At 47.5% G+C, this 23,028-nt stretch overlaps 2 protein-coding genes and 1 long non-coding RNA gene across 6 annotated transcripts in view; 2 read left to right on the forward strand and 1 right to left on the reverse strand.

The window, feature by feature from the left end:
* Positions 1–3,478, forward strand: part of TNIK (TRAF2 and NCK interacting kinase) — a 149,934-nt gene extending 146,456 nt beyond the window's left edge. For all 4 annotated transcript variants that reach the window (XM_063408281.1, XM_063408279.1, XM_063408282.1 and 1 more), the window contains 2 exons: positions 248–387; positions 1,929–3,478. In XM_063408281.1, coding sequence (XP_063264351.1) covers positions 248–387; positions 1,929–2,012 — 224 coding nt within the window. In that variant the 3' untranslated portion in view covers positions 2,013–3,478. The remainder of the gene's footprint in view (positions 1–247; positions 388–1,928) is intronic.
* A 152-nt stretch (positions 3,479–3,630) lies between these two features.
* LOC134556072 (uncharacterized) lies at positions 3,631–10,057 on the reverse strand. Its single transcript, XR_010081550.1, has 3 exons — positions 9,924–10,057; positions 7,283–7,415; positions 3,631–7,016 (listed from the first exon to the last, which is right to left on the reverse strand). It is a non-coding gene; the product is annotated as an uncharacterized LOC134556072 (long non-coding RNA).
* SLC2A2 (solute carrier family 2 member 2) lies at positions 8,170–22,178 on the forward strand. Its single transcript, XM_063408283.1, has 11 exons — positions 8,170–8,524; positions 9,158–9,253; positions 9,766–10,013; positions 10,543–10,667; positions 11,400–11,515; positions 12,051–12,213; positions 12,645–12,832; positions 13,689–13,793; positions 15,870–15,971; positions 16,382–16,585; positions 16,750–22,178. Exons 1-11 carry the CDS (start codon positions 8,510–8,512, stop codon positions 16,939–16,941), a joined length of 1,554 nt encoding a protein of 517 aa, XP_063264353.1. The 5' UTR covers positions 8,170–8,509; the 3' UTR covers positions 16,942–22,178.
* Positions 22,179–23,028: the final 850 nt, after the last annotated feature.

Below are 23,028 nucleotides of genomic sequence, written 5' to 3' on the forward strand. Positions count from 1 at the left end.
ACTGCCCAACTCCTCAGCTTCCAAAACCAGAAGAAGTGATGCTGCTTCTGTTTAAATTTCTGAGCAATTTCTGGATGAAAAGTGCTCTGAAAAGGCTGCCGTCCCTGCAGGCACACGCCTGGCAGTCAGAGCTCTGCCATTGATCTGCTTAGGCTTTGAGTAACAGCTGATGAGAGCTTTTCTGCCCATTGCATAATATTTGACTCAACACGAGTTGTAACACCTGCCAAACGCTTCCTTTTGACAGCCTACATTCATTCCAATCAAATAATGGGCTGGGGAGAGAAAGCTATTGAAATCCGGTCAGTGGAGACAGGACATTTGGATGGAGTATTTATGCACAAGCGAGCTCAAAGGTTAAAGTTTCTATGTGAAAGAAATGATAAGGTAAGTCCACTTCAAAGCTTGTATCCGTGCTGTGAGCTACAAGGTGCTTTTAGAACTTATGTCTGGTTTGTCTTGAGGTTAATAATTAATCTGAAGGTCCTGTTTAATAAGGAATGCCCATAAGCATATTCCAGTTAATTTTCTCCAGTGGATGGAGACCTCAGCCTGCAAGATCCCTTCTACATCTAGCTGAGATCTGCATGACTTGGCTTGACTTTCTCCCAATTCTTTCATCTGAACATGAAATTGGGGCTGCCAAGTGAACTCTAAAAGTAGACTATTAGCAAGGATGTGTAAGTGATCTCTGATACAGAAACATTTTGATGTATCTTTAGGTGCATTTTGAAGCATCCTAAATTATTTTCCTCTTACAGCCTCACCCATTTTTGTGGACAGCAGTGATAAATACTGCTCTGGAGGGTTACCAGACTTGCATGGCTGTCATGTGGGTGACCCCAGTCACAGGTGTTGCAAGGAGGGCAGGGAATAAGGAGGAATTGCTGGAGGAAAAGGCATTTTTGTATGGAAGTGATGGTTGAATGCTGAGGTCTTTCTGCTGGTGATGTTCCCTCCTCTGACAAGGTTTCACAAAGATAAGTCAAGACCAAGCAGCAGGGAGATCTTTCATAATGGACACGATCACAAAACCAGTGAAGAAGCCAGTCCCCAGAGCAGGATTTAATAATGTGCAGTAAATGAGCTTTGAGGCCATGATCACTTTAGTGAACAGCGGCTCATTAGCCCAGCGCTGCCCTTCCTGGGATGGAGGTAGGCTGAAGCTCTGCAGGAAAACACATCCCAACTTTGCAGTTGAGTATTTTATGAGAAGCTGCCCAAGAAGCTGAATTTAAGTTTAACTTAAGTGTAATCTAATTCTAACAAAGTTGGGAACAAAACACCTTGATCTTTCTAAAATACTGGAACCAGCTGATCACTGATGGGTTTGAAAAACTAAACTCAGATGTTTCTCTTTCTGGAGAACTGGTTAAACTGGTAAGATTAAGTGATGTTTGGTTTTATTAAGGACAGAGGCTTCAAATTGTTCCCTTCAATATTTGCAAATTATAGCTCACTTATTTTTTAAGACTCCTCTTGGAATCAAATGCTGGTGGATCCTTCCAGAAGCACCAAAACTCCTGTTTTTCATACAGAATCCTGCAGATACATTTCTGCACTTTGAGCATGTTGAAGGGAAGTCGTTTTTCTGGGCTTTACTTTCAGGAATAGCTGAAATACCAGGACTAACTTTTCCAAAACAAAAAGCCATTTCAGACTGAGGCAGATATCGACCCAAAAGGTGAATGTTTAGCAAGATCCAAACCCTGACAGCAGTTTTTTGTTAGTACTTCATAATAAATGATGCTGTGGCAGTAAAATGTGATAAAGTCGGTATTTTTAAGGCATTGCAAACTCTTTTGGTAGTCATGGAGAAGGAGGTTTAATTACTGCATTTACTAATGAGTGGCTCAATTTAATCCCAGTCTGGCATGAGTAAGCTCTATCCCCTGAGCATTAATAAGTGTTTTTTTCCTTCCAAACAGGTATTTTTTGCATCGGTGAGATCCGGAGGAAGCAGCCAAGTGTTTTTCATGACCCTCAACAGAAACTCCATGATGAACTGGTAACAGAGGAGCACTTGGCACTCACCGCCATGGCATTATTTCTAATTTCAAGGACATTAAACACGTGGACTAACACTGTAGAGGCAGGTGCGGAGGGCGCCGAGGACCCCCCTCCCCACGCTCCCCCGGCGCCGCCAGCCCCGGGGCAGGGACTGCAGCCAGGGATGGACTTTCACGCTTGGACCCCCCGAGGTCTCCTGATTACGCTGTGTTATAGTGGGTTATGAGTTCTCCTTTATTTTATTTTATTTTATTTTATAGTTTTACTTTTTCTTTGTCCCCTACTTTCTAAGAATGGGGAAAGAAACAGTGTCAAAAAGTCTGTTTTTAATTCTGTCTGCCTGCTAGCATCAAATATATAGTATGTTGTAAAGTTACCAATTAAATCTGGTGAGAGACAGCACAATAAATGTACCTTTTATCTTTGTGATGAAGGCCATAACCATATAGCTGGGTAATTTTAGAAATCTTTTGCCTTCACCAACATTTACATGTTGCTTTTGGCAGCAACGGCTTAACGGATTTTTAAAGAAGAGAAAAAATAATAGGTTTTTTTCCCCTCTTTTGGGAAATGGATTTTAAATGGCTAAACTACTAGCCTTAGACTAATAAAAATCAGCTACCATTTTTGTCAAGTCTGTCAATCCATATTTCTATATGGATCTTCACATAATGGTGTGTCTTGATAGGGACAGAGGTGCCATTTCTTGTTGCTCCGGAGGTGCCCGCCTGCCCGGGGGCTTGGCCATGGGCACCGGGACAGGGGGTCAGAGGAGGAGAGGACAGCGGGGCGGTCACAGGAGCTCCATGCTCGCCCCTGAGGGGGATTTGTGACTGCAGAGGCTCCCGGGATGCTGTGGGCACCGGGCCCTGCTGCTGAAGCCGGCGCAGGTTGTGGGCGCTCGTTCCCCCGGAGTCCGGAGCCGGGCACTGGCGTGCGGGAGCAGCCGGCACAGGGATGGGGACCACGAAACAAGCTGCCTGTCCCCCACGTTGCTGGATTGGGCTTGTAAAGAGCTTAAAAAAATATATATATGTGTGGTTTCTTCGGCCAAGGGTCTGAATCTACTCGTTTTCCACCCCCTCCACTCCCTAGGAATTACCCAACATACAGTGAAAGACAACATCTGTGCCGAACCGTGTGTGTGTGTTTAGTTCGGGTTGAATCGTGTCCTTATAAACTCTGCTCAGTTGATTTCCGTTCTCGGTGCGTATCTGGGGTTTTCTTTCTCAGTAGCTGCAAGCATGGCCGCCTGTGGTGTTGGGGTGTCGCATAACAAGGTCTGTGTTGCTGGTTTTTAACCTACCTCGTTTCGGTTGGGGTTTGTTTTTTGGTTTCGTTTTGTTTTATTTTTTTTCTGTTCCGCTGTCAATCACAGCACTGTTACCTCCAGCGACATATAGAGAGCTTAACTGGCAATCTTGGTGTACTCAGTAACGATGGCTTTATTAAAAAATGATTAAATCAACAGGACTTGGTCAAACTTGAATCTTTATGGAGGGTGAGAGGTGGGGATGGGATGGGCTGGGCCACCCTCACCTGAAGCATTCTGTGGGCAGGGTGTCAGGGTTTGGTACCGCAGGGATTGCCAGCAGTGGGACTTCCAGGATGTGGAGTTCAGGGAAAAACAGGTGGGATGTGCTTTGTGGTGCCTTCTTCCAGCACCAGGCACCCTCCTGTTGGGCTGGTGCAGCCTGGAGAGTGTAGGGATGGCCACAGAATCACAATACTGCTACTCAAATCCCATCACAAACACTGATTGCCACCAGCTCTTTGTATTCTCATTGTGGTTAAAATACAAATCAAATAAAGCCCAGAGCTTTTATTGTGTTGCAAACTGATAACTGTTTTGGGGTGTTTTTTGTTCTACTTCAAGTGACAAATGCACAGCTTTGGATGATTTTTGTTATTATGGGTTTTTGCATTACAGTGATGAAGTCACAGGCAGTCGTTGAGTTTAAATGACTCATGGTTTGTGAATGTATTTTTTTTTAATCTCAGAGTCATTTGAAACAAAAATCACAGAAGCCGATATTACCACAGTCTTGTCTATGGCATGTGTGTATGGAGATAACACAGAGCAAATGCTTTTCTGGTGCCAACCACAATAAAACACAAAACTTCACCATTAAGCCATGCCTTTTATGTCTGGGTAAATAAAACCTGGGGTGTTGGAGGACATGGAGGTAAAGGGGATTTTCAGAGCTCCCAGTCACAATGCTCTTCCTCTGGAGACTCTTGGGAAGGTGGTTTTGGAACAGGACAAATGCAGGGAGGTGGGGCACATCCCTTGTGATGCTGCCCAGCAGTGAGCAGTGGCCAAGGGATTTCTTGATGGACCATCACCACCTGAAAACTCCTCTTCTACAAAATCAACCTATGATTATTATAAAGACATTTCCCCTCCAAATGTTACTAGCTTTGATTTGCTTGTCTTTTGCTGTAAGTAAAATGTGCTTATGGTTGATTAATGCTCTCAGAAACTACTTATTACTAGTGTTTTAAAGAATAAAACCTGCAGCTCATTTTAAAACCCTGCTTCTGGGACTTTTTACCCAGGAAAGGAAATTTGTTCAGCTATGCCGTGCTGCAGGAGGAAAAAGCAGTAATACCTATGCATACAGGGGTCGCTTGAGCCTGTCACAGATTCAATTATTTACAGAGTTGCTATGAAATATTGTTTAACTTCAGGGGTGAGTCATGGTAAATGGAAGAAAAGCCCTGAGAGCTGGTATGAGGCCATGCAAGGGCCGTGGTTAGCTTCACCACCCTGGGGAGATGTTGGGTACCACTGCCAGGTGAAGGATGCTCAGAGGTAAGGCTGTAGCAGCTACTTGTGGGAACTGAATCTTTTCCAGCCTGTTTCAGAATTATTATCAAATGTCCTTTTTCTTGTTGTGAGATGGTTTGTGGGTTGACAGTGTGTATTTTGGGGGATGCTTAAGGTGACCCTGGCCCCAACCCCAGAGCTGGACTGGTTGCTGGAAATGATTGAAGTTGTGCTGCAGTTCATTGTCTCGATATGAGCCCACTTAAGGTCTTTCCCTGCTTGTGCTACAATTTGATGCTCTGAAACTGGGGCCAGCATGAGCATCATGTAGGCCAGCAGAGACTGAACCTGCCTGTTCCCAAAGGTGTGGGATGGAGCTCCACATCATACCCTGCCCGTGTCTGGGCTAAGCCACCCACCTGGGGGCTCAGAGGAGATCCAGCAGAGACTCCTCAGCAGTAAGGATGCATTTCCTGGCACAGGGTGCCTGGCACAGCTGCTGCTGCCCTGTGCTGCCCTGTGCTGCAGGCAGGACCTGCAGCTGGAGAGGTTTGCTGGGTTTGCTTCCCAGTTTTTCTCGCCTGGGAGATGCTGCACCACCCAGAGCAGGGGGGTGGGAAGGGGCTCATTAACCTCTGGTATCTTTACAGCAGTGCTGTAAATGCGCCAAATTCTCTCTCCTAAATGTGTTTTATCAGCCTGAGCCGCTGTCTCACATGTGGCCCCAGCACTGCTGCCTGCCCCAGCTGATGTGCTTAGAGAGGAGAAATGAATGAACATGATTTTGGTTTTGTGCCAGTCACTGACGTGCTACATCAGCTTGCTCTTAGAGAGTCAGAGTATTGCAGACCAGATCTACCTTTTTTCCTTTGTTTTATTTTGGTTTATGGAATACTTTTCCTTTTTTTTTTTTTAACATCAAAGCTGTTTCTGAATGACCCAGAGGCAGTAAAATGGATGTGCAAATTGCCCCAGCACCTGCGGATAGCCTCACAGCCCCTCTGGAATCTTTGAATTCCTTCCACTGAGGTGACAAGCGTGTTCAGCTGTTCAAAAGCAGAGCCCCACCATAAACTTTAGCCCATTGCTTTTATCACGGTAGTCAGATTATCAACAGCACCAATTACACTAGACACAACACAGAGTAGGCAATAAGCATGGCAATTCTGCCTAACATTATGCACAGTTCTTGCACTTTATTATTTAAATAAAGCATTAGCAATAATGCAGGCCCTGTTTGCCAATCACCTAAACACTGCATGGCCAGGCTCACCAGCCATGGTGTCAGTGTTGCTTTGGGCTGTGCTGTGCCTCTGCCCTGCACCCTCTGGACTGATCACAACTGGCTTTTAGATGATTTGATGGGCTGGTCATTCATTCTGGTGAAACAAAGGCCTGGTTCTCTATCCTGTAGGAATATTGTGCTTCTCTCTACCAAGCTAACAATCAGCCCCTTTGGGAAGTGACTGCAGTGAGAGGAAGATGTACACACCAATCTTTCCCATCCATAAGGCTCAAGAACAGCCTAAAGCTGCCCTCTGTTAATCACCACATCCACATCCAGCCCCTGTTCAGAGAACCACAGGGTCTGAGTCTGTTAGTACCACCGAGAGGTGCTTACATTGCCTGGGGCCCAGCTGTGGAGGAGCGCGTCACAGCCCAGCTGGCACAAGCCAGGGGCTCAAAGGCAGAGGCAGGGCGGGTAGGAGGGGCCAGGGAAGGATGGGAAAACCCCGGGATACCTCTATGCCTTTTGCTAGGAGACCTGGCCAAGGGATACGTGTGGCTGTGGGGCTTCCAGCCTTTGGCATCCACAGTTCCCATGGAAGTCGAAGGGCTGCTCCTGGGGAGGTGAGTGATGTTCACCATGCCTCCCAGCACTGCTCCAGCTGCTCAGAAAGCTGATCATGGGAAGGTTCTGCTCTAAGCAGCAGTGGCAGGACATGCAAAGGCTGCCCTGCTCGTGGTTTGTGGGTGGCCTTTGATCCCTCCACTTCCAGTAGTCTGGGAAGAGTAGGGAGGGAAAGCATCGTCTTCTTTGTGCCAGGCACCTGCAACAGGATGGGGATCCCAGAGGGGTACATGGGAATCTCGGAGGGGGACACCTGTCCTGGCAAGGTTTTCACAGTGCCCGAAGGTTTCAGTCTTGGGTCAGGGCTCCCATTTGTTTTGTGATTCAAGCCTTAGCAGCCTGGTAATTGTCAAATCCTGCCAGTCCCATTGTGAAGGTATTTAACTGCAATGCAAAGAAACCGCTTGTAAATGCCTGGGTATCCACACACAGCCAGCAAACACCATTGGCAAAGATCTCAGCAGGAAGGACAAATATTGGGGAAAACTAAAAAGCTCAGCCTTGGGGCCCTTCCTGTCACAGCTACACCAGCCCAAGAGGGGAATGCAGGTGCTGTGGCTGGAATCAAAGCCTGCTTAATGCAATGAACTTTCCTCCTCCAGTTAAAGTTTTACTTTACTGGACACCAGTGCAAAGATTAGTGGTCTTACACTCATCTTTGTTGTTTTTTCTCTTGCTCTTCCTCTGTAGAAAGTACATTTTGTGCCCATGTGAAGCCTGGCTGACTGAGAGCATCATCCAATGAGTGCTGTAACTTGGCTGCCGGACCCATCAGGGGCTGATCTGGAAGATAATGACTTTAATCAGCATTAATCACCTTCCAGGCTGACTCAGACTTTGGCACGGTCTGCTGCTGCTAAGGATGCCACTGTCCCGCCCCGGCCCTGCAGCTCCTCTCTCTGACCATGTCAAGGACAGCAAAGCCCAAGCCAGAGCAAGACCAGCTCAGACCAGCTTGTGCAGATGTGCAAAGTTCATGAAAGCCAAGTGAGCCAAGGCAAAAATATTTGGCAGCATCAGTAGCATTTGGCAGCATTGGCAGTATTTCCCAGAATCCACAATATTTGACAGCGCAGCCATCAGCTGGTGGTGCTGAAAGACTCACACCACTGTAGGATTTTTTATGAAAGCCTCTTTCACTGTAATATTCTGGGTAATTTTGGTATGTGTTATGTCCATATACACACACAGCTGTCTTCTCTGATAGGTGTGTACTGGCATTAAAAACTGCCTGCTGAGGGGGCTCTGTGTGTGCAGGTGTCTGTGTATGGATACACAGAGAGACCTGTATACATCTGTGTTTATATGTGGCTCTGTATGTGATATACACACATGAATATATTTTAAAGCAGGTGCCAAGTGCTATTTAAATAAAACACTTAGTCATTTTCTAGCTGCTTTGCTACAGGTGCTGGAGAGGTTTCTTCTCCCTGATTCAGCAAGAGGACTGAGATGTGACATGCACACCCAGCACAGAAGCTGAGGAAGGTGTTGAGCATCTCCAGGCTCATTTCCAACTATTTTCAGCTGAGGACCAGCCCCAAACCAGCCCTGCACCTGAATCATTTGAATTTTCCAGATCCACTCTATGTCTTTGCAGGTCTCCCATTGTTTTGTGTGTGTCCCAAACACAGGGATTGGTGGTGGCTGCTTTGAGCTGAGTGGTGGCCAAATAATGCGTGGAAGACTTGGGTTTCTCATTAACTCCGGAGTTGATTTAGTCCCATCTCTCCAAGCACCAGCCCATTTTCCTGCCTCCATCCCAGCTCTGCTGTCCTTCCTTCCCTGCCCAAGCCCTCACCTTGCTCTGCAGCCCAGGACAGTGACTGTTCCCAGAAGGAGGGCGGAGGAGCTGCGGGGTGGATGACAAAAGGAAAATGCGGACAGAGAAGGTAATCATGGCTCACCGGTATTTTTGCACTAGACTCTCTTGTGAAATGACTAGAATTTCTGCAGGACCCCAGCACTGAGCAATCCCTTACCAAAACCAACCAACCAAAAAAATCCCCTCTACTAATTAATTGTGCACAGGGGAAAAGTGCTAAGGGGCTATTTTTGATTTTAAGAGCTCTGTTGGCTCACTGGATAACTGTGATAGGAGGAAAAACTTGCTTTAAACAGTGTTGCTGAAAAGCACCCTTTTAGTGTTTTTTTCCCAGCTGTTGTGAAAAATATCCTCCAGGGACGGGGAACAACACACTGCTGCTGCTGCTGCTTCTTGCACTGCTGTATGGGCAGAGCTTTGGCTCCTGCAAGCTCCAGGGCCAGGACGGGCAGTGCAGCAGGGAGAGCTGGACTGTCATTGTGGGGCAACACCACTCTGCCCTGGGGGGCTGATCTTGCCTGTGCCCAGGGGCCTTCCTTCTCCTCTGGAGCAAGCCAACCACCAGTGCTGCTGCAGCAGCATCCTGGGATGCCACCCTGGGCAGCAGGGTCCCCGGGGATAGGGGTGGGGTGCAGCCCTCCCCCAGTTTTGGGCACTGCTAGGACAGTATGACGAGGTTGTTCTTTGCTTCCTGCCCCAGCACCTCACGGGAACATTGGTCCTCTCTGTCTTCACTGCGGTGCTGGGCTTCTTCCAGTATGGCTACAGCCTGGGGGTCATTAATGCCCCCCAGAAGGTAAGTTGATTGTGCATGGCCAAGGAACTACAGCTTCAGGGCAGCCAGGGCCAGTTTGTCCCTTGCAGAAGCCCTCAGGAGGATTCTGTCCCTTCCCGGGCAGTTTTTCCCACAGAACAAAACCCCCATGAAAGGGCAGTGGGTGAAACATGGCCAGGACCCTCTGTTGGCACTTCCTCAGGGAAAGGAGTGGGGCTCTGCATGTAATGGAGCTGTCCCCACTGCAACACTGTCCCTGTGCCCCAGCCAAAGGACTGCACCCCTGCACCAAATCCAGTGCCAAATCCAGACACCACGCTCAGCCCAGCCCCGGGAGGGGGAATGCTTTGTGCCTGCCCTCATGGCCCTTCCCTGCTGGGGTCTGGGTGCTGTGGAGCTGGGAGAACTCCAAGATTTCACCCCTGCAGAGCCTGCAAAGCAAGTCTTTTCCTGAGGCAGAATAACATCCAAAGCAGGGGTTGGGGTGTTTATAGATCTGGGCTGAGGGCGTTTTTCTCCTTTACCTGTCACAGGTGATAGAAGCGCACTATGGGCGCGTGCTGGGCATTGTCCCCCCAGACAGATACACCACCAATGCCTCCGGGGAGGATGGCACGTTCCCCAAGGCTGGCGCAGAGGGGACACTGCCAACCATGACCGAGGAGCTCGCTGCCTCCCCACACATCCTCACCATGCTCTGGTCCCTGTCCGTGTCCGTGTTCGCCATCGGTGGCATGGTCTCCTCCTTCACCGTGGGCTGGATCGGCGACCGGCTCGGGAGGTGAGAGGCTCGTGTGTGCTGTCACTCTGTGCCACAGCCCAAACCCTTCGCATTGACTTTTCCCACAGAACCATTTCCGCACTGTAGAAATACAATCTGTGTTATTTTCAGCAATTTAGGAAAAAAAAGGAAAAATAACCCTCCTAACTTCCAAAATACTGTTTCAACCATCACAGATGTTGGGCTTTTTAAAATCCTCAGTTACAAATCAGGCATTTTATTGCAACTTGAGCATTTCAGATGGCTGCTGATGAGCAGCCTTGATTAAGTTCTGAATTCCCCCTTTTCTTTCCATGGCAAAAGGAAGAGGAGGACATTTGCACGGTATTTGCACAGGATGTAAAGTATAACTTATAATATCATTTTAACTACTTTGATTGTGCCCTGGCCCCTGTATTTTGCAGTGCCTCCTATCATTGTTTTTCCCCTGTAATAGTGATTAGGTGACTTCATAGTTCCTCTTGTGTGTTGCACTGGCTGCTTTGGCTGAGCGAGGTGCCAGAGGAGCTGTGCTGCTGCTGTCTTGCAGGGTGAAAGCCATGCTGGTGGTGAACATCCTCTCCATTGCTGGGAACCTCCTCATGGGGCTGGCAAAATTTGGGCCATCGCACATCCTCATCATCTCCGGGAGAGCGGTCACGGGGCTCTACTGCGGTGAGTCCAGGCTGGGTCAGCCACTGAAAGCAGTTCCTTGGTAGCGTGCTCCAGGGCTGAATTCAGAGTTTCTCATAATTTTTAATCTGTTTTTTAGTTCAGAAGGGGTTTCACAGGTGGGAATTTCCCTCTTCTCCGTATGTCTGCCCTTCTTTTTCCAGGATCTTTCCCAGAAGTATTTGGGTTGGCTCTATCATATGTTCATTTTACATATCCTAGAAAGGAGCAGGTCCCTCTGTATCTCAAGGATGGGTCTTGCTGGTGGCTGCTGCAAGAGCACATCACTAGCAAGGCTGGCTAACAGGTTCCCTAGATAGACAGCACAGGACCACTGTGCACAGAGAGGATATAGCCGGCAAATAATTGGGAATTACATCAGAATTAGCGTAGAAATAACAGCTCTTTATACTGTTACTGGTATGCAAATACAGTACTCCACTCTGAGGTTTCAAGGCAAGTTTTAAGAAGGCTCTTTGCCCTGTGATAACTCCTCCCGGCAGACAATTCCTGCGGTGTGCTCTGATGTGTGCCTTCAAGTAAAAAGGCTTCCCAGTTTGGGGCTCTGAATGCAGGGCCATCCCAGCACCTTTCCAAGGTGCAGGTGGTTCCCAGCCAGGAGTGAGGGGTTTGTTGGGGTGTGGGGTGCAGCACACAGGCTCCGTTTGGAAAGTGGTTTCTGCTGGTTGCTGAGCTGTGTCTAGAGGAGGTGACACCCACATGTGCTCGGTGCAGGGCTCTCCTCTGGACTTGTGCCCATGTACGTCAGTGAGGTCTCTCCCACGGCCCTTCGAGGAGCGCTGGGGACACTGCACCAGCTCGCAATCGTCACAGGTATCCTCTTCAGCCAGGTAAGCAGCAAAACAGACATCCAGAGAGGGTGTTTCAGAGAATAGGAAGCTCACAGGGATATACTGGGCTATTGTTCACCATTCCATCCCAAAATTGAAGGAGTGTGCAAAACAATCTGCTTTAATGGGGTGAAACACCTGCCTTCGGTAAGAGGTGTCTTAACAAAGACAGCTTCTCAAGAAATAAAAAATACTTTGCAAACAATTTCTCCTCTCCCTGAGGAGTTTTTTCAGCATCTCATCAGCATCAGGCTGGATCCTAAGCGTGAGAACCCTGATAACCAGGTTCTCAAAAATGCCTTCATCAGGGAAGCAGGGAGCCAAAGCCCCCATCAGCATTGCTCACCATGGCACAAGTCCCAGCTACACAACAGGTGGGCACATAAATGTACAGAAAACAAACACATCCAGAAAAAGAGTTGGCATTTGCTTCTAGTTTTCCTCCAGCTTGCCAGTTCAAAACACCATAGTGGTCAATTGCTTTTTCTTGTTAGGGTGCAAAATGATCCATTCAAATATGCCTCAATTATTCCAGGTCCTTGGACTAGACTTTCTTCTGGGCAATGATGAGATGTGGCCCCTGCTCCTTGGTCTGTCTGGCGTGGCTGCCCTGCTGCAGTTCTTCCTGCTCTTACTGTGCCCTGAGAGCCCCCGATACCTTTACATCAAACTGGGGAAGCTGGAGGAAGCTAAAAAAAGTAAGAAACATTCTGGGCTTGTCTAGAGTTGTTTTTATACTGTACATAGTATGAAACAGAGAAGGAAAAGCCTGGCTGAGGAGTCACGTGAGACTGGCTGCTCCATCTAGTGCTCTGAGCTGCTGAGATATGAACAAGCTCTGGATCAAAAGCTATTGAGATATTTCCATGGGACTAAGCAGAACTGCTGGGGGATGAGGCTTGAGAGTGATGTCTCAGGGCTGTTGCAGAGCTGATGTGCTGCTGCCCCTGACCAAGCAGATGCACCCTGGATCCTTGGATGTGCCATAGGAACCCTCAACCACAGTTGTTCATGTGGTTGGCTTACCTTGAGTTTTCCCTAAAGAGATTCTTGTATATACATATATGTATGTACACACACAACTTATCTACCACTGAAAATAAAATGTCAATCTTTTTTTTCCCCTAAGATTTGAAAAGGCTTAGAGGAAACTGTGATCCAATGAAAGAGATTGAAGAGATGGAAATGGAAAAACAAGAAGCTGCTAGTGAAAAGAAAGTCTCCATAAGACAGCTTTTCACTTCTTCCAAGTACAGGCAGGCTGTCATTGTGGCTCTGATGGTGCAAATATCTCAGCAGTTCTCAGGAATCAATGCGGTGAGTCTCCCCAAAATGTCTGTCTCTCCAGAGATCCATGCTGAGCATGAAAAGGCAGCTCTGGCTCCCTCCAAGCCATGAAGGGATGAAAGAAGGCTTTCCCATGGCTGCAGTGCACTCCTAAGTCCCTGCCAAGCTGGCTGTGGGAGGGCAGGAGGGGAGAAGGGTGGGAGGGAGTCCAGCACAAAACCAGCTGGCACAGCAGGCCCCTGCTGAGCCCTCCCATGGCCCTGCCCCTACCCAAGTTTGTCAACAGTTTGCTCTCTTTAATGACATCATGCTCACCCCAGAATCACTATTTTCTAGCCATTTTTAGCTAAACAACTTTTGCATCACCTCCTGGAATACCAGAAATCACCATTTGACACCCAGAAGCATTAAGGAGCACACAGGGATGCCCAGCCTACCTGGCTCCATGCCCACCCCATCCACCAGCCACCCTTTACCTCCTGCCCTTAACTTTCACCTTATTCTTGGAGAGAAGAAAGAAATGGGAATCATTGCAATGAGAATATTTTAAAATTAATGTAAAACTCAGTCATACTAAGATATTTTTCTTGAGTGCTCGGTGCTGGTGATCTGGATTTTAAGATTAAACACAGACTACATAAAACAAAACAGATTTAATGTGCAAATGCAGTAGCTCAAGAGGGAAATTTCAACAGGATTTTTAACTCCCTCAGGCTTCTATGAAATTTTCAGCTTTAATTATTATAACAAGCCGTTAAAAGTTGAAAAATTAATCATAATTAAATTACGCCACATCTCAGCCATGCAAGTGCAACTCTTCCCTCATGAGAACAAAAAGTTTCACCAGCTCTGTTGCCTAATCCTTCATCCTGATGTATTCTGATAGATCTTTTACTACTCCACAAACATTTTCGAGAGAGCTGGGGTTGACCAACCAGTTTATGCAACCATCGGTGTTGGAGTGGTGAACACAGTCTTCACGGTTATCTCTGTAAGTAAATACTCCTGCCCCCTGGACTACAAAGACACATAAGGTACAACGTGGTTTTGAAACATGATTTTATCCTGGAGCTGGGATTTGCAGTGTTGCAGGACTGACCCTGAATACCTTACAGGAAAAGTCATTCCCTGGGCAAGCTTAATTTGAAAATTCAGGCTATTGATCCCCACTGCTAAATGCCTCATGAGTGGAAACTGCACCACTGTTCAGGGAAGCTCTGAAAACTCTGCATTTCCCCCCAAAATAAAATTCTGCAATTCTGCAATTCTGCAGGTTCTATTCCCCCAGGGAGCAGGCAGGGGATGGGGGCTGTGATGGGGATGTCACCAGCCCAGCCTGCTCTTACCTGTTATCTTTCAAACTGTTTTCTGTATGTACATAGCACCTGCACGAGTGATATCCAAAGGCTATTTCACAGTAATAAAAGTAATCCAGCACCTATTGCAGGGCTCTGCAGCAGTAAAAGGATGTTTCTGTTTCTACAGACCTCCCTTCATTTGTCTCTCTCCGGAGAGGATTAACACAATTCCTATCAGCTGGCAATTAGTTTTATAATGTGGCCATTAATATAAGATCAGGAAATGCCACGCCTATTTCCCTCATGTCTTTCTAGAGATTTAGGGACTAAAGGACTTTCACCAACATGATGCAGGACTGGCTGCAAAGCAGAAAAACACAGCTCCAAGAGATTTAGGACAAGGAGGAATAATTTCAAACTGACAGAGAAGAGGTTTTGATTAGATATTAGAAAGAAATTAGATACTAGAAAGAAATTCTTGTGAGGGTGATGAGGCACAGGTTTCTTAGAGAGGTTGTGGATGCCCTGTCCCTGAACTGTCCAAGGTCAGGCTTGGTCTTGTGGAGGGTGTCCCTGCCTAAGACAGGGGTTTGAAATTGGATGATCTCTAAAGTCCCTTCCAACCCAAACCATTCATACTCCAGTATGCATGAGAGAGGAGGTCTTTGAGTGAACCTGCCTTAGAGAAAGGCCCCTTATGGAGGAGAAAATGTGATGTTTATTGTGAAATGAGGCACAGAGGTGTACAGCTGGAAGAAGCCTTTCTTCAGCATGAAGGGTGTCCTTGCTGTTAGATCCCCACCCCAGGGCTCTGGTACTTGCAGCCTTGGGCATTTGCTCTTTGCTTCTTTTTGTCCATGAGCACTTAAAAATTACCTACTTTTGTCAATAAATGACAGACCCCGATCAAAAGGCAGAAGTGCTGACAGCTCCTGGACCTTGGTAAGGGGAGAAGGGAGCAGAGATTCATCCTCTGCAACTTCACATGTCAGCACATGAACTGCCTCCAGCAACAGAGACGGTGTGTGGGAAATGTAAATCATGGCTGTAATGGCAGCAAAGGTGGAGCTGCTGGCCAGAGGTGTCCTTTCAAGCAGAGAGGAAGGAACAGGTGGCCTCAGAGGCTGCTGCACTGTTAGACCAGGCCAGCTGCACTGTCCTCTGGAGGGACCCACAGCTCCCCACCGGGTGAAGTGTCTGGTATAGACCTGTCAAAAGCTGGAGTCCACCAAGAGGAGCTGAGAAGGAGCAAACTAAGTTTTGTGACTACCAGGGAAGCAAAAGGAGTCTGGGAGTGATTGGAGGAAAAATCCTGACTGCAGCTGCTACACAACTATTCCTGCCCTAGGACAGGCAAGGTGCAATGGCCTGTGCTGTGATGTGACCTGAATCATGCTGCATTTGGAAGCCTGATTTCAAACTAATGCAGACCTAGTAAGTTTTTAGTTCCTGGAAGAAAAAAAAAGAAAAGGGACAGAGAGAGAAAGTCCACAGTCAGCAATTCATGTGTAGGAGCAGTGGGAAGTCCTGAGAGCCTGGAAATGCACAGGCTCTGAGTGTGTGTGCCTTTGCCTTGCCCTTGTCAGGGTGACTTGCTCAGTCTGGTTCTCCAGCAGCTGCCAGTTTCTGACACTTGGAAACCAGCACATAAATCTCTACCACTCGAGCTAAAAGAGCAAAAGAGCAATGTGACAGTGGTAACAGGTTGGTTGTTGCTAATCCTGAGAGTGGTGATGCTGAACACTGAGCTCATGCATGTGTTTCCACAGGTCTTTCTGGTGGAGAAGGCAGGCAGGCGGTCCCTGTTCCTGGCAGGTTTGATGGGCATGTTAATCAGCGCTGTGGCCATGACAGTTGGGCTTGTGCTTCTGGTAAGGATTTCTCTCCATTTTTTCTCCCTGGTTTGAAAACAAGAGAAGATCTCATTAAAGTCAGACCAAAGCATGGGTACAAGCCCCTGTCAAGATGAAAAAGCAAATAAGGGGTGGCTTCCTTTGCTGAACAACTTGGTTATTTAAGGGTGCCATTCTGCTTCATTTTGCTGAGCTGCAGACAAGGAGAGGGCTCAAAGTAACAGCTGAGCTGATGGCTGTGAACTCTTCCAGGCAGCAATGCTGGCACCACATGCCCAGCCAGCACCTGGCACAAGAGTTAAAACCTTAAGTATTCATGTCCAGACCCCCTTGGTCTGAACAGAAAGAAATTTCTGAAAAAGAAGCCCAAAGTAATTAGTGATAATTCATGAGAGTTGCTTTGGGACTATAACACTAACCTCTTGCAGAGCCAGTTTGCCTGGATGAGCTATGTCAGCATGGTCGCAATCTTCCTCTTCGTCATCTTCTTCGAAGTGGGGCCTGGGCCCATCCCCTGGTTTATCGTAGCCGAGCTGTTCAGCCAGGGCCCGCGCCCTGCTGCTATCGCTGTCGCCGGCTTCTGCAACTGGGCCTGCAACTTCATCGTGGGAATGTGTTTCCAGTACATAGCGGTAAGAAATCCTTCAACCATACAAATCAACAGCAGGATGTGAGTGTGCCTCCCAGATTTCCATCCCCTAGTCTGGCTGGGCACCTCAGCCAGCCGGGGTAGGAAGGGGAAGCCACCCCTGTGGTGCTGATGGTGATCCCCCCTGTTCCCACTTTCCCACTGCAGGATCTGTGTGGACCATACGTGTTTGCGATCTTCGCGGGTCTGCTCCTCATCTTCTTCCTGTTTGCGTACTTCAAAGTGCCGGAGACAAAAGGAAAGTCCTTTGAGGAGATTGCAGCTGTGTTCCGCCGCAAGAAGCTCTCGGCCAAAGCCATGACTGAGCTGCAAGACCTGCGACGCAGCGAGGAGGCCTAGACATCCCATGCACCCAGAAAGGAGGAACACGGCACACACCTCCTTCAGGCACCATGGGAAGAATGTTGGGCAAAAGTCTCATTTCACAAAAACGTTGCAGCTGGCAGACCAGGAGGAGCCATCCATCAGATTCCTTCTGGCTGCTGTGGTTCACACCTCCCAGCCACAGGTGCTAACCTGGCATTTTACTCTGGGACACTTGGGACAACTGGGCTGCAGGAAGAGCCAGGGAAAGGACAGGAGGAGTATGGTACATGTCCATCTCAATGCCCTGCTGGAAGAGCCCAGTGAGACAGTGATCTTACCAGACAGCATTGAGCAGGGCTGTCTCTTAGCTGAAATGAAGGAAAGAGGGGCTGCCTGATGCTGCAGCCTCATATTTTCACATTTCATCTCTCTGCTTCATTCTGCTGAGTGACCTCGTGCCTTCAGAATCCAACTGCTCATGCAGTTGTGCCACCACCCACACACAGCATTGATCATCCCAGGTGCTAAGGAAAACAGGTGGAGCAAACACCCCCTTAACTCTTGCTTCTGCAGAGGAAGATGGTGGATCCCACCTGAACCGGTTGGGATAGACTTCCCCTGCTTTGCTATCTGTGCATTATGGAAATGCTGTCAGACCTCATAAGGATTTCTCAGTTGCGATAATTTTTGGGAGAATTTTAGAAACTGTGGCTGGGCTGATGGGCATTTTCCCCACATTTCAGCCAGACTATGTAGCTCTCTCTTTCCTCCCAGGAAGTCTCTCCTCTCCCTCTTCTTACTGCTGCAGCACAAGGCACAGCACAACACAGAGCACACAAAAGGCCTGGGCACTTGTGGTCTCCATGTGAGGAGATTCAAGCTCTGCTGCCAACCCTTCCATGGTGTGACCGTTGCCAGGGCACCTCCTTCCCCATCTTCACCTTCCTTCCCTTCTTTTCATACAGGCTCGAGGTCCAGCCAGGGCCTCAGGCTGCTCTTAGAGCAACAATTAATGATGACATGAAGAAGAAATGGGTATTGGAAGGTTAAATGGAAGGTACCACTCCTAACTCCCATTCTGCATCACTTAGCATTTTGCTGAGTGGATGTGCTTCAGCCAAGATAATGTGCAAGCAGGAGGTTGTGCTGTTTCCATAGCCTTGTTTGTGCTCCTTTTGCTTCTTTATGAGACTTTTTTTGTGGCAGAATCAAACGCCAAGGATTTTTCTTCCTTTTTTGGGGGCATATGTTGGAACCACTGTAAAAGCCTGCACTCTGCTTGACTTTTAAGATTTGCATGCTCCTTGTTGTGATACCAGGTTACTTTTTAGCAACTTTCTCAGGGTAGAAACCCATTATTTATTTAGAGATGAAACAGTGGCATTGCTTGGTCACTGTGTGCTCATCAAGGTTGCTGGTGAAGCAGTGGCCAAAATGTAACAAGGATTGACCATAATAAAAACCACGAAAGAGACAGGCTGAGGAGGATCACACTGCTGCTATGGGTTTGGTTTTAGGGGAAGTTCATGCTCCTTTCCATGTGCTGGAACTTTTTTTCCTTTGTAGACTTTACTCTCTTGCTATTAAGACCCTACAGCAAATTCTGGTCACTTCCAATTGATGAGAAGTGCAGCCACAAGGTCCACTGGCAGAAATGCCAGGCCCTGGTGTGTGCACTGAAGCAGCAAGATTGCACCAAAGGCTTTGCTGGAGCGACTGCTGGAATTTAACTAGTGGAGAACTGGGTCAGTGCTGTCATGTGCTGCAGTGGTGGGTGACCCAGGTGACACGGGGCGTGCAGCGCTGCTGGAACCAGAGCCCAGGCTGGGGCTGAGAAGAGAGCAGCAGAGCTGGGGCACAGGTCTGTGTCAAGCTGTCCATCTGTGTGCTGCACACAGGTCCCCCCAGGTGAGACCAACAGCCACAGTGGGCTCAGAAGCTCTCCACAGTGTTTACTGTAAGTTAAACATAATAGATTATCTAAATGTATAAAAAGGAGGAAAAAAAAAAAAAGAGGATTCTTGCTATCAGCATTGTTATCTAGGTCTGTTAGATAAAAGATGAACAACATCTATGGCATGTGATGGCTTGCACTGCTGTTTTTCCTCCTCTGTACATCTCAGACATACATCCAGTGCCAGATGAAAGCTATTTTCCTGCTAGCAGGACACTAGCAGGACACATTTGCTCCACAGGTGGTAAAAGCTGTGCAAGCCCTCAGCTAAATCCCTTTGAAAGAGGTGGTCCAGAGGTGAGACTTGGGGTTGGAGGCAGCCCTGGTGCCAGTGGCAGCTGGCTCTGGGCAAGGATGAACCGTGACTGGAGCGGTGCCAGTGTCTGGCCCCCGCTGTCCCCACTGCCCACTTCTCCCCACTGTGAAGCACCTCTGCTTGCATGGTGCTGGTGCAGCCTAAAACCTGGTGCTGGGGCCTTTCCAGGCATGAGAGGCAGGAGGAGCATTTGGGGAGAAGTGAGGTTCAAAGCAGATTTCCTGCTGCTCTGAGGGCCCAGCCAGGCTGGGTCCCCTATGATCATACAGGAGGTACGAAATTATTTCCTAAACTTCTGCTAAGTTTTGTCCTATGGTCTGGAGGACATCAGTGACTCTGCCGGCAGTTCAGCAGTGAGGGGCCTTATTGATCAACATTGAGCAGTCAGTCCTTGTTTTCCTGTGTCGCTGGTGAATGACAATAGAAAGCCTAGTCCAGTTACGTAGTGCAGCACAAAAATCAGTTTAACAAAGCCCACGGCATTAACAGCTACAGCCCTGAACGTCCTGGAAGAGCTGCCCGGGGCAGCTAAGGAAAATGGAGTGTCAGGCTGTGTTTCCTTGCAGCAGCTGCCATGTGGAAGGTAAGGGAGTTTTCTTCCTCCAGCCTGGGACAGGATGAGCAGAGTAAGGCATTGCTGGCCCTTTGTCCTCCCCATGGCTGCAGTGAAGGATCAAGCTGTGTTTTACTATCACAAGAGCACTTTAACCATATGCCAGTGCAGGATGGGGTCATTAGAGTTAGTTAAATCTGACAATATGTTTACTTTTGTCTCGTCCCATCAGGCTGATAATTAGGACTGTACACTTTATCTGTCCTTGCTACAGGCAAGTTCCAGTTAAAACTTGTTCTTGAGACACAGCTTGTTGAATCATTATTTTTATCTCTCACCATTACAGTTTTACTAAGTTGCTAATCATTAAGAAAATTTAAAAGACAAGTCAAACTTATTAGCTAAATGGTTGCCGCATTTTAGTAATGTGCTAAATATGTTCTCATACCATGCCTGGCTAATAATGCAATATAATTAATAATCCCTGAGAAAGCATCTTGTCAGCAAGAGCTTTGACAGTGTTTTCCTAATGTGCTGAGACAACAGCCATTAAGACTTTTCTGTTGTGCCAACGGTATCTAGTCTCCTACTCTCTAGACTTAATTTTAAAATTAGTTTGACTTCCCTAATTCAATAAACTCAGGACATTTGGCCCCATTAACACTCTCCACACTAATTTATCACAGGTTTTTCTGCCTCACTTCAACTTGTTTTTCATCACTAAGAAGCACTACCCTCTATCTCTGGAGTCAAATACCTGATAATGATGAAGCTAACCCAAGTACTACATATGCAGGGACAAAGTCTTTCAGGTGGGATGAATTTTCTGAGGTGTTCAATGTCCTTATCTTTCACCCAAAATCTATGGGAGATGAGGAATTTCAAAGTAGAAGAAAGTAGATCTGGATCCGGCAGATTAAATTTAAGGTAATGTAGTCTGCTTAAGTATTTCACTAAATCCTGAAACAACACTGGCAAATTTTACCCAAAGGCACAGCCTGAGTAGCTGTGCTGAAAGGGAAGGAATCTCCTCTCCAGCACTGGGGCAATAAATCCTGGCTGCAGATCAGCAGTCCTTAAATTTTACAGGCTGGAGATACAGCTGCAGACCCAAGGCTTGGGTATGTCCTGTGTTTTGCCTCCTTGCACCCTGCTCAGGAGAGAGCGTGGCTCCGTGACTCGAAAAGCATCAGGTCCCCGCAGGTCGTGGGTGGGGTATCACTGCTCCAGCACTGTTGCAGCCCCAGGAGGAGGGAACGACTGGAGTTACTTTGTGCTTTCCTTCTTCCCTGTGGGGAAGTTACAATGACAGTGGTTCCTGCTAGCTCACAGTGTCACTGCGCTGTCACCACTTCCCTCTGATCCCCAGTGTGTGCCCGAGGTGATTCCCTGGTTATTCGGACGTGGGCCCGGCACGGGAAGCAGACGGTGAACAGCAGGAATAAAGCAGTGCCAGGAGCAGAGTGGGTGCCTATGGCAAGGTCACTACAGAGGGTCCCTGACCCCATTGGTGCCACACAGACACATGTACCCAGCAGCTCTGGGGCCTGCTGAGCATGGCACTGTCCTGCGGGGGAGGGAATCACTGATCCACTGCTTCTCTCACGTCCTCCTGCTCAAGGCTGCACCCATAAGCCAGCGTGAACCCTCACCCCAACAGCCAGGACACGGCGGGATCCCAGGAAAGTCAGCTCAGCAGCTGAAACACTGCTCAGGTTGAACAGGGCTGTTTGCACCACTCCGCTCATGACCTGGTGTTTCTAATCGTGTGACCTGACCCCACAGCCCAGGGGTGTAAACACCATCTCCCGCCTTCCAGTGGGCCAGCTGGAAACAAGGATGTTTGTGGAAAGAAGGTGGGATGTTTATCCCAACACTGGCTGGAATGCATATTCTCAAGGCTGGACTTTGATGAGGCACTTTAGGGCATCAGACACCTCTCCAGAACATAACTGAGAACAGACACAACTCACTAAGTTTAAATCTTCTAAAAGTTTTCTAGTGCCTCTTCACTTCTTAAAGACACAAATAGGAGAAGCAAGGCTTGATACCATCCTGAGCCTACCTGAGAGAAAAGGTGTGTGATCCAGCTGTGCAACACTGGAATGAAAACACCTTTAAATGTGAAAGGCCATGCTATTTTATTCACAAACATGCTTTGAATCAAATTGCAGCTCTTGTATAGAAAAGTGGGATAATCACAATAATACTATCAAGAAACACACTTTAGAAAATTAATGTTGATCCAGACAAAGGAACGATGCCTTCAGGTAATAACTGATGGATTGGATTTCCAATGGTTTTTATTGAATCTCAAGTAAAGGCTGTATTGCAATATTTGTTTTGTGTCTGAAAAAATAAATATAATCTACAGCTGCACTTCAGTAAAAATACTTGATTTAGCCCAGAAGATCTCTCAAGTAATTCAAAATGAATCGTTAATTGTGGAAAATCAGCTAAATTTATCAACTGATACTTGAGAAAAAAAAATCATCAGTAGTGCTTAGCCCCAGCCTGCTGCAGTTTGGGTTCAGAACAGTTGGTCGTTTTCTCACAAAGTGTTTTATTAGAAGATAAAAAGCCCTAGAGCATGTGCAACTTGTCACACACTTGCAGGTAAACAATACACACTGCACATGTTAAAACACTTAACAGGATGCCCCAGATTCTGCTTATCAACTGAGACAGCAGTAAAATGTGCAGGATAAAGTGTATCATCTCCGGAGCAGACTGGGTGAGGCAGCATTCAGAGAAAACCCAAGTAAAAAGGAGAGATGATGCTGGGGCTTTCATGCAAATGAGAGACAAACTTAACTCCTTGGCTGTACAATTTGGAGTGGGATCTGTGTAACCAAGAGTGGGACCACAGGCAAACAATTCACAAAAATTAACACAGATGAAATAAAACATCTCATGGTGAACCATTAAAAAAATGTGATGTTAAAAGTGACTTGTATAGTTACCCCATTAGAGCACAGAGGACAAAGTCAGAGTCTCAGGGCAAAAAATGTAGGACAGCACACAGCAGTCTGCAGTGGCGATGGCTGAGGCAGATACTGACATTGCTGCCACTCAATTCCTGCATTTTCCTGGTTTTGTTGTGTTTGTAGGTGATCTGCAGGGCAACCTGCAGAGCCAGGGCCCATCTGCCAGCAGCTCCACAGGAAAGCTCCTTGTGAATTTGTTCCAAAAGCTCAAAGTATTATGACATCTGACTAGGATGGATTTAGTAAAAACAGTCCTTTGGCCTCGTTTTGCTCGGGACCCCAAGGTCAGGCTTCCATGGCCACAGACCTC

The sequence above is a fragment of the Prinia subflava genome, chromosome 11 (genome assembly GCF_021018805.1).
Source record: "Prinia subflava isolate CZ2003 ecotype Zambia chromosome 11, Cam_Psub_1.2, whole genome shotgun sequence".
Taxonomy (NCBI): Eukaryota; Metazoa; Chordata; class Aves; order Passeriformes; family Cisticolidae; genus Prinia; species Prinia subflava.

Excerpts from the sequence above, each read along its gene's own strand:
- SLC2A2 (XM_063408283.1), top strand. Across the intron at positions 12,833-13,688 it reads AGTTCTCAGGAATCAATGCG|ATCTTTTACTACTCCACAAA; the intron begins GTGAGTCTCCCC and ends GTATTCTGATAG. Across the intron at positions 15,972-16,381 it reads CAGTTGGGCTTGTGCTTCTG|AGCCAGTTTGCCTGGATGAG; the intron begins GTAAGGATTTCT and ends AACCTCTTGCAG.